Source organism: Rutilus rutilus, assembly GCF_951802725.1.
Source record: "Rutilus rutilus genome assembly, chromosome: 1".
Classification (NCBI taxonomy): domain Eukaryota; kingdom Metazoa; phylum Chordata; class Actinopteri; order Cypriniformes; family Leuciscidae; genus Rutilus; species Rutilus rutilus.
In genome coordinates this window covers 4646543-4657892 of record NC_140209.1, presented here as the reverse complement: position 1 = coordinate 4657892, position 11350 = coordinate 4646543, and the positions used below count along the sequence as shown (strand labels likewise).

At 41.7% G+C, this 11350-nt stretch overlaps 1 protein-coding gene across 4 annotated transcripts; it reads left to right on the top strand.

Annotated features, from left to right (window-relative positions):
* The first annotated feature begins 1860 nt into the window (after nucleotides 1-1860).
* LOC311302463 (uncharacterized protein) lies at nucleotides 1861-4748 on the top strand. Of its 4 annotated transcripts, none has more exons than XM_084428366.1 (4): nucleotides 1861-2442; nucleotides 2568-2711; nucleotides 2827-3082; nucleotides 3370-4748. In XM_084428366.1, the coding sequence occupies exons 1-4, from the start codon at nucleotides 2404-2406 to the stop codon at nucleotides 3486-3488; spliced, it is 558 nt and encodes a 185-aa protein (XP_084284492.1). In that variant the 5' UTR covers nucleotides 1861-2403; the 3' UTR covers nucleotides 3489-4748. The 4 variants fall into 4 exon arrangements, 3 of the variants coding, with proteins under 3 accessions (XP_084284492.1, XP_084284494.1, XP_084284493.1); XM_084428368.1 differs by having other exon boundaries at nucleotides 3282-4748; XM_084428367.1 differs by lacking the exon at nucleotides 2827-3082 and having other exon boundaries at nucleotides 3434-4748.
* The last annotated feature ends 6602 nt before the right edge of the window (nucleotides 4749-11350 follow it).

The window sequence follows — 11350 nt, the reverse complement described above, 5'->3', positions numbered from 1 at the left end:
GGGACCGGACCAAGAACCAGTCAGGGGGGGACCAAGAACCAGTCAGGGGGGGGACCAAGAACCAGTCAGGGGGGGGACCAAGAACCAGTTGGGGGGGACCAAGAACCAGTTGGGGGGGACCAAGAACCAGTCAGGGGGGACCGGACCAAGAACCAGTGGGGGGACCAAGAACTAGTCGGGGGGACCGGACCAAGAACCAGTCAGGGGGGACCGGACCAAGAACCAGTCAGGGGGGACCGGACCAAGAACCAGTCAGGGGGGACCGGACCAAGAACCAGTCAGGGGGGACCGGACCAAGAACCAGTCAGGGGGGACCGGACCAAGAACCAGTCGGGGGACCGGACCAAGAACCAGTCAGGGGGGACCGGACCAAGAACCAAGAACCAGTCAGGGGGGACCGAACCAAGAACCAGTCAGGGGGGGGACCAAGAACCAGTCAGGGGGGGACCGGACCAAGAACAAGTCAGGGGGGACCGGACCAAGAACCAAGAACCAAGAACCAGTCAGGGGGGGACCAAGAACCAGTCAGGGGGGGACCAAGAACCAGTCAGGGGGGGACCAAGAACCAGTCGGGGGGGACCAAGAACCAGTCGGGGGGGACCGGACCAAGAACCAGTCATGGGGGACCGGACAAAGAACCAGTCAGGGGGGACCGGACCAAGAACCAGTCAGGGGGGACCGGACCAAGAACCAAGAACCAGTCAGGGGGGGACCAAGAACCAGTCAGGGGGGGACCAAGAACCAGTCTGGGGGGGACCAAGAACCAGTCTGGGGGGGACCAAGAACCAGTCAGGGGGGGACCAAGAACCAGTCAGGGGGGGACCAAGAACCAGTCGGGGGGGACCAAGAACCAGTCGGGGGGGACCAAGAACCAGTCAGGGGGGGGACCGGGGCCCAAGAACCAGTCAGGGGGGGACCAAGAACCAGTCAGGGGGGGACCAAGAACCAGTCGGGGGGGGACCAAGAACCAGTCGGGGGGGACCGGACCAAGAACCAGTCAGGGGGGACCGGACAAAGAACCAGTCAGGGGGGACCGGACAAAGAACCAGTCAGGGGGGACCGGACAAAGAACCAGTCAGGGGGGACCGGACCAAGAACCAGTCAGGGGGGACCGGACCAAGAACCAAGAACCAGTCAGGGGGGGACCAAGAACCAGTCAGGGGGGGACCAAGAACCAGTCAGGGGGGGACCAAGAACCAGTCGGGGGGGGGACCAAGAACCAGTCGGGGGGGGGACCAAGAACCAGTCAGGGGGGGACCAAGAACCAGTCGGGGGGGGGGACCAAGAACCAGTCAGGGGGGGACCAAGAACCAGTCAGGGGGGGACCAAGAACCAGTCAGGGGGGGACCAAGAACCAGTCGGGGGGGGGACCAAGAACCAGTCAGGGGGGGGGGGACCGGGGACCGGGGACCAAGAACCAGTCAGGGGGAGACCGAGAACCAGTCAGGGGGGGACCGAGAACCAGTCAGGGGGGGACCGAGAACCAGTCGGGGGGGGGGACCGAGAACCAGTCGGGGGGGGACCGAGAACCAGTCGGGGGGGGGACCGAGAACCAGTCGGGGGGGGGGACCAAGAACCAGTCGGGGGGGGGACCAAGAACCAGTCAGGGGGGACCGGACCAAGAACCAGTCAGGGGGAGACCGAGAACCAGTCAGGGGGGGACCGAGAACCAGTCGGGGGGGGACCGAGAACCAGTCAGGGGGGGACCAAGAACCAGTTGGGGGGGACCAAGAACCAATCAGGGGGGACCGGACCAAGAACCAGTCAGGGGGACCAAGAACCAGTCAGGGGGGGACCGGACCAAGAACCAGTCAGGGGGGGACCGAACCAAGAACCAGCCGGGGGGGGGGGGGGGCTGACCAAGAACCAAGTTGCATTTTTTCATGGCTGTCTCTACAACATGACATCATGACTTTGCGTAAACATACACGCCACTTTCAAGTCAAGTGGCGTGTTATCTATACGCATTTTGAGCTATCCGCGTGTATGTCCACGCCGTCATCTTCCGCGTGTATGTCTACGCCGTTAAATGTCCTAGTGATTCCGCGTGTATGTCTACGCCGTTAAATGTCCGAGCGAAACGAAGCAAAATGTAAATCTACATCTGGGGAGCGATATTTTTTTACTAGGATGGTAGGGGAAGACTCATAAATGGTATTAACCCCAGTGACGGGTAGGTTTAGGGACGGGGTTGGGGTAAGTCATATATATTTATATAGAGAGTAATGTAACGTTAAGTCAACGGCGTTGATAAACACGCTGAAAAGCGATTATGCGTGTTGATAGCACGCCAAAAATGGAAATACGAATTGACGTGTCATACATACGCCATTTCATGAGATCAGTCTGGTCTCTAGGACCTTCACCACATTTTTGACCAAGTATCAGACAGATGAGCCTGTGATGCCTTTCATCAGTAAAGATCTGGCTATTCTCATGAAGGTAATGTATAATATGCCATGGATAGATAAAGTGTATGAAATTGCTATTTTAATTAAACAATTACCCTCCCAACACTTTTCTTTATTTGTATTGTTATTTATATGTTGTACTGTATATGTTCTCAGAGCTTGCTGAAGAGGTTCATCAAGGCAGAGATCCTTAATGAAATCACAGCACTGCAAATGGTCAAACTGGACACAACTGCCAAGGAAGCAAGGGCTCGCCTAAAGGATGTGGACATTGGATTAGGAGCAGAAGCAGTCCTAAAGGTAAAGGCGAAGGTGACAAATATCAAACAATGGTTAAGGTACAGGAAATCAAAACTTTATTTTTGCGTAAAACTTTTAGTCAGTCTCATAGGCCCTCCTCCCCTCTTCCTGTTAGGAACTCCAGAGTAGTCCCAACAGCAGCGTAGGCGAGCTCAGTGTGTTGTCATTTAGAAAGGACTGCATGGACTGTTTGACTAACATTGTCAAGAAAATGCAAGACAAGAGCCCACTGAAGTACACCATTGTGAGGCAGATGGCATGTTTGGACCCAACGAACATGTTCTCAGACCCCGACTTGTGCTATGAAAGAATGAAAGGAGGAGTTCAGAGGTTTCTTCATGATCACCAGCTGTCAGGAGGCATCTCTGCTGGTACTTAACATTTAGAAGTCTACCAGAATGTACACTGTCACACTTACGTTCTGTGTTTTTTTATTTTTTATTATTATTATTATTATTATTATTTTTTTTTTTTTTTTTTATTATTTTTTTTTTTTTGTGGTTTGTCTGTCTAAACTTTTTCATTACATTGATTTTTTTTTATTTTTTTTGTTAATCTGTTTCACAACAGGTGATGTGATTGTCCAGCAATTTGGAAATTTCTTGTCTCTGGAGGCAAAAGATTAATCATTCTCCTCTTTCTCACCCATGCGTACAAGACTGGACGTTTTCTTGCATGGGTTCCTCCATCAATCCTACCCTGAACTCTGGACTTTCTCCAAGAAACTTCTGCTCCTCTCCCATGGCCAAGCAACGGTTGAGAGGGGCTTTTCAATAAACAAGGAGATAGAGGCTGATAACATGAAGGAGGACACAGTGGTTGCTCAGAGGATGATATGTGACTACGTCTCTGTCTGTGGGGGGGTTCTCAAAGTACCTCTGACAAAGGAGCTTTTGGCAGCTTCAGCTTCAGCGAGGTCTCAGTATCGGCTACACCTGGACCAGGAAAAGAGAAAGCATGCGAGCAATGCACAAAGAGAAAAGAGAAAAGTTGCAGAAGATCACCTTGAGCAGCTCAAAAAGAAGATGATGATACTGATTAAGGTAGCAAACAGCCTAGAGAAAGACGCAGACTAACTGGCAGAGCAAGCTGAGGGTAAATCAGGCACACTCATGGCCCAGCTAATCACAAAGTCAAACATACTCAGAAAAAGATACAAAGAAAAAATCACAGAACTCAAAGAGGTTGAGAAAGAGCTGGAAGATAAATCAGCAGAACTCAGGCATATGCCATAATGTCTCATCAGGCATTTTCTACAGACTGCCAAGCGCAGTGAATGTTGAACAGCTTTAAGACAGGAACCATCCCAACCCCAACCGTGGACTGACAGGTGAAATAATTCCAATCCTAATCATCTCTTACATTGTCATCATCGCTGTCGAAAAGCTCTTGTACAAGCGGTGTTACAGTTACTAATCGAAGTAATGCTGCGTTACTGCATTCCCCGAATGTGATTTTGTTTTTTGTCCAAGGTAGGCTTTCTTATATGCCTTATACAGGCATGCCTCTGTTTCAAGTGTTCATATGTTCAGTTGTGCAGATGCACATTGTTATAAATTAACACTATTTTGGGAAGGCTTTGTTTATTAGTGCCAAAGTGTTTTGTTTATTATTATATAAAAAAGGATTGTTTTCCAAGTCTATTCACAAAAGCTCAGGAGTAGACATAAACTTGTGCAAAAACAATTGTCACATAGACATGAGAACACACACACACACACACACACTTACTTATTCCCACACACCTCCGCAAAACACTTACACACTGCTGTCTACTCTGTCCATGATGAGTCCTCCACAAACTGCAATCTATCTGAGTTTCTCTCTCTTTCTATCTCTGTCTCACACACACACACACACACACACACACACACACACACACATTCTATTATCTAAATGTCTTTGCATTTTAGCAGCTGGAATTTTAATTCATTCATGTTATTTGATTTATTTTGTTCAAAATGAACTTTTTTATATTTACTTGATTTTATAAGTATTTGTTAATTGGACCTAAATGTTCAGAAAATATTGTAATAAATATAATTTAGGACAGCAATGACATTTTTGTGTTATCCTTTCGCATTACACATATAGTCAATGTTCTTAAACTCAATTGATTATTGTCATTTTACCATACTGTTCATTTTGAACAGTGTGTTTACTTTATATTTCCACTTTTGATTTGTTTTTCCATCGTAAGTTTGGTCTTAAATTTCATTTAGAAGTGGTATTAAAAAGTCTTAAAAAGTCTTACATTTAACTTGTTTATACCTGTAGCCACCCTGATGTTGCTGGTAACGTAATTCGTGCTGCTGCGACTTGCAAGCGACCCCAATAATGTGAGCCACAGTATATGACAGATTATTTTAGCATGATGTATTTCCCGTTGATAAATACAGTGCAAATAGTTCAAATATCTCTTTGGATAAAAGGGAAGTGGAAATAAAAATCAATAATAGGCTGAACTGTTTGAATGATAATGTGTTCGTAACATGTACCACTCTCGTCTTTTATTTACATCAAAAGGCAGGTAGGTGCAGGGTTGCCAACTCTCACGCATCTGGCGTGACACTCTTTCAGCATCAATCTCACGCTCTCACGCACAGGCAAGAAATGTCACGCCAAAATCCATCTTTCTCCCCTCTCTATCCGTTAATTTTCTGTTGATGACTAGACCACAGCGTATTAATGACAGGAGAGGAGTTTAAGGCCCACAGCTGTTACATCTCCCTACAACGTTCACACTGCAGTATTCTCTGATCGTTGATTGGCTGAAAACCTTGCACCTGATACGTCAGTTGCGTGTGAAAAGTTCAGAGAGAGTTATGGTTCGGAGCCATAGGTTCGTTCGGAGTCGGAGTCGGCGCGTTTGGAAGACAATCAAGGTAAGCAAATAAAATGGTGAGCCTTGCCTAATCAGTCTGTGTGCTGAGACTACAGACTTAAACTATAGTTGCAAATGTTGTCTGACGTGCGTTATGTGGGCTGGCTAATTGCTCAATAAAAATAGTCTCATGTAGGGTCCGAAAATAACACCCGCCAAGCGCCAAATGCGGGTAGATTTTCCGTTTGGCGAGTAAATCTCAAAAGGCTATCCGCCACACTGGCGGGTTACAGGGTTCCCGCGGGGTCTTAAAAAGCCTTAAAAGCATTGAATTTATTAATGTGGAAATAATACCTTAAAAAGTCTTGAATTTTGATGTCTGGGTCTTAAAACCCCTTCTCAGTCACCCCCAATTTTGGCAAGTGCTGCATACATGAAATGCCCAAAATAAAAAGGTTACTGCTCATAAGTAATTCTGAATAGAAACATAACACACATACATTTAGAAAGCCAACACTTGAGAGTTTATAGTTCAAGACTCAAAATTAACCAGACTGTTATTAATATTGAGATATATAAGCTCAAACATATTTTGAACTAAAATAATCTGGGATCACCAGTGATCCCTGACTGGTAAGGGGTTAAAAATTGTGCTGTATGTAACTTCTCCGTATTGTATTTTTCCTCAAAAGTTTAATTTGTCAACCACGATTATTTTGATTAAATAACGTAGTATATATAAAGAGTGGCGGTGGTATAACTTCTCGCCTTATTAGTCATTCTCTGACACAAGTTAGCCTACAAAGCGGAGCTCCCTCGCGTGCTACCAGTAGCCCGGGGCTTGATATGAGGTCGCTCGCCAACAGGCAGTTCACATACCGCGTCTTTTACCGCAATTTTTTTCCACCCGCAGCCAGATGGACAACATCTTCCTTGTTGCTGTGGAGAGTGTGTTGTATGGTTGCTTAGCAACGACCAAATGTTATTAATAATATTAGATAAGCGGATGTGCATTGTAAATGTCAGTAATTAATCCTTTTTGACTCATTCTTTTTATAAAAAAATATTTAAAGGCTGAAATATGTGAGGTTTATCTTTTTATAAAACCATTTTTGTAAAAACTTTATTTGAACTTGTACATATTAGTAGATAACATGTTGCAAGACACTCCTTTAAAATCTGGCCATCATTTTTAATAGTATTTTGATGTTTATGTAAACAAAACTTGCATATTGATAATTTTATTTGTTATTTGCGGGGTTTCGACAAACTCGGTAAATTGATTTCATAATAATCGTGAAAATAAATGTTCATGCCATTTCATCTCTAGTTATGATCAACTAAAATCAGCTATAATTATGTGTTTTTAGAGTATATTATGCAAACTACAATTTTCTAAAATAATCTCTGAGCCTGTTCAATCTCTATTAGGCTATTAATATGCTGCTTCGTAATGTAAATAAATATGAGATGAAATATATTCTATTAGAGGGCAAGTTTGTTTTAGCCTATTTTCATTTTAGGCCTAAGGGCATTTGGCATGTTGTTGGGTGTGGAAGGTTACTAATGTGATTGCTTTGTCTGTAAATTAAATTAATGCTTTTTCAATTACTGAATTCATTGAAATAAAAATATTTTTTTCAGAATTCTGAAAAAAAAATTTTTTTTTGGTTATGTGCCGTGTAGGTCTTAAATTTCAATCTTTTTGGACTTAAAATGTTTTAAAAAGGTCTTAAATTTGACTTACTGAAACCTGCAGGAACCCTGGGGTTAATGTTCATACCAAAATATAAGATTTTCAGCCCGCACGAGCAGAGAGAGAGAGAGAGAGAGAAAAAAAGCCCCGGCCGCGTGCGCGCACTCACTATTCAGAGCGGCCAAAGTGTCAAGCTTCCCCGTAATTTAAAAAAAATAATTATTTCACCCCAATGATAGTAATATTTCATACATTTCTCTCATTTTGATCAATATATAGATTTTTTGTTATTATTTCAAATTTTGCTCTGGACAATTTTTCATGTTTGTATTCAACATAATAGTCCTACCTTATTATCTCAATTAAATGTACTGAAATGAATATGTGACAAAAAAAAAGGCTGTTTATTATTTTGGCCAATAAAAAATATGCTTGGCTGGTGGATTTTTTCATCTACCAGTCCCCGTGGCAGGTGAGCCAAAAAAGTTAATTTCGGACCTACAAATTACGTTTTGTTACATGAGCTTGCTGAAATATTTCAAAAGAAAGAAGAAAGATGGAGATGATGGAGAGGAGAAGAGTCAAGAAGAGCTTCAGCAGGTAAGCTAGTCACATACAGTAATTAATAATGTTAAGTTGTTTGTTAGCAAAAAGAAAAATGTTACACTGGCCAGATGTGGGCTAGTTCTGCTTTATTTGTTTTGTTTATGGCTGACATGCGGCATTGCTATGGCTTAATTGTGGCCCAAATCTGGCAAACAGGAGCAGACCACCCATGTGCCATCATTCCAAGCGGTATGTGGGCCAGATGAAAATGATGGCACTTGGGCGGTCCGCTCCTGTTTGCCAGATTTGGGCCACAATTAAGCCATAGCAATGCCACATGTCAGCCATAAACAAAACAAATATAGCAGAACTGGCACAAATCTGAGCCACAGTTCATTTTAATTCGGGCCCAGATTCGACACCTTGTATGTATACCTGAAATGATGGCACTTGGGTGGTCCACTCCTGTTTACCAGATCTGGGCCACAAGCAGGCCATTTGTTCAGCCACATATTAGCCAAGAATGAACTAAATAAGCCTTAAATGTGTGTTTTTGTGTGTGCATGCTGTGCCATTTAAACTTTGGGAAACTCAGTGACTGAATATCACTGACACTAAGTGAACTCTGCATCAACAATATCCAACATACAGAGAAGAGAAATGTAAAAATGGCCCCTCTTTATGTTAAGATAAGTTACAACAGATGATTCAAACACATTTCTGAAAACATTTGCATCATTTATTAATATTGTCAAAGAACAACCCACTGCAAGTTTACATTTTCAAAACTGGAAAGCAATCTAAACAAACAAACAAACAAACAAACAAACAAAAAACCCAACAATAAACAAACACAAAATATATGCATAGAAAGCATAGTAAAAACTAAATAAAAACAAAACATGTTTCCAGTAGCCTTGGTCAGGATGACAAACAAACACACACACAACTACTTAAGAAGCCAAATTAAATAAAAAAGCCCTAAACAAAATGTAATTAAAAAATAAAATAAATAAATACAAAACAAAAAAAGCAGGCACTGTAGTGAGAGATGCATTCAGGAATTACCTGCGTCTATACACCGTCTATTTACTAATAGTGAAGCTGCAAGTTTTAAAAACTTTAAAAACAGCTGTCTCTGTGCTTTAATCAAAGCAGCACATTAATACTGAATGGTGAATAAATGGACTGGAACTACCAGTGCATTAAACGGTTTGGTAACACTGTAAGGTCTTATTTGTTAACATTAGTTAATGTATTAATTAGTATTAACTAACATTAACTACATTATTTATTAAGCTTTCTTAAAGTTACAGTCAATCATTGTTTGATCATGCACTGAAAAAAATGTTATGTTGAATTTACTTAATTTTATTACGTCAAGGGGTTGCACGAAATAAATGTATCTAAATCCAGATATATTTTTTAAGTTGAGTGTACTTATATTTTGTAAATTGGTTGTACTTATATTTTATAAGTAATTTCAGATTAATAATATTCATAATTTTAGCTAAACTATTTTAAGTTGAATTTACTAAATTTTTTCAAGAATCAGCCTGTGAATCTCAACAATGGGGACAATTATAAAGTAGTGCATTCTGGGTGCCACCAATCAAAAATCATTCATGGCTCCCATCATGCATTGCTGCATGAATAAATAATGAGCTTATGTTCAGAGGTGATCGGTTTCAGTGTTTCAGGTCAAACGATTGTGAAATAATGATTATGTTAAAACACAACCAACACCATCAGATCCCCTTTTCTATTTGTTCAGCTGGCTGTTATAACTCAGGTACAGCAGCCAAACAATATCTAAAGTTAACGGTTTCAGGGTAAAGAGCCCAACTAAAACACACACTGATCCCCATGATGGTAACTTAAAATTACGGTTGTAACATTACAGTTTTCTCCTTCAGTGATTCTGCTTGTTAACATCATGGTGTCTTCAATGTTGGGAATTCAAAATAAAGAGTTCTTAATTCATCTTTGACGTCGGTCTGTTATTCAGATATTTTTGTTTAAAAATTGTTAAATGGTTCACTTTTAAGGAATTAATTTGATTAATTATTACTCAATTCTAATGTGTTAAATTTAATTAATAATATTGCTTGTAATCTGCACAATTTTATTGAGTAGATATAGCGTATTCATTTTACAGTGTATATGGAAATTAACTTAAACTTATTTTTTTCTAATTACTTTTAATTGAATGAAATTAACTTGTTTTAAACAAGGGCAGTGAATTTGAAAATTAATAATAAAAAATAAGTAGGATTAAATAACACATTATAATCAGTGAAATTAACCAGATAAAAACATGTAACATTTACAAGGGGTCAGAATCATTTTTTTCAGTGTGTTAGTTCACAGTGCATTAACTAATGTTAACAAATACATTAACAAATACAACTTTTGATTTTAGTAATGCATTAGTAGGCATCACAATTAGCATTAACTACGATTAATAAATACTAGGGGTGGAACGGGACACAGAAGTCATGGTTCGGTTCATACCTCGGTTCGGGCATCACGGTTCGGTACGAGTTCGGTACAATGGAGGGAAAAGCAAAACAAAAATGTAGAAGGCAATTTTTTTTTTCTTGTGCATGTCTGTAGGCTGTTAGCCTGGCTATCGTCAGACGGTCTGGGAACTACATGTTCATTTTCTCGTATTTGAGGCGTGGTTTACGAATGCCCAGAGCCGTTTATTGGACGATATGAATGTCTATCAAATGCGCCTGTACGTAGCTCATAGCCAATCGCTTCAATTATACCAGATGACGTATGTAGAGCGACAGAAATTCGACGAGGAAAAAGACGATGGGTCAAAGATTTATTTGTACACGATGGCGTTTAGCGAATATTACCGTTTGTGCAAGATAAACATGAGGGTAGAAGGTAACGTCGAGTCTGATGCCATGTTGGATCCATAGATATAAACAAACTGCTTCGGTGTCGTCATCGTCTTGCTGCTCCCTCCCCGTTCTGTGACTGGTTCCCTTTTTCAGGGGAAAATCTGGTCCATGGTGTCCAGACTGCCTAGCAGCGTGAATAAAATCGCGCTGCGAGCAAGGCAGCATGGGGAAACCCAGGCTAGTAGGCTGTACCACCAAAGGAAAATAAATGTCTTAAAGGAGAACTCCGGTCAATTTTAACATTGAGCTAATTTTTTAGGGGTGGGGAAAAAAATCGATTCTTAAATGAATCGCGATTCGGGACGTGGACGATTCTGAATCGATTCACAAATGTCAAAAATAGATTTTCAAAAAAAAAAAACTAAAAAAAAAATCTAATAACGTAACATTGAAGGAACGCAAAAGGCGGAACTCTGAAGCGGACGTGCAGTGCGCGGACAGTCTGTGGCGTGCACATAACAGAGACGCGCACATAACAGACGCATGATGGCTGAGCGCCAAATCCGAACGGCACCAGAGAATGTCTTCGTTAAAAGCTAACGTATGGAACATTGGCAATTTCATTGTGATCTATTTAGTATTTTTTTGTATGAGAGCTAATTTCGGTATTGTTTAGTTTTCACATCAATATGCTGTGTAAACCGATCTGATCTGTATG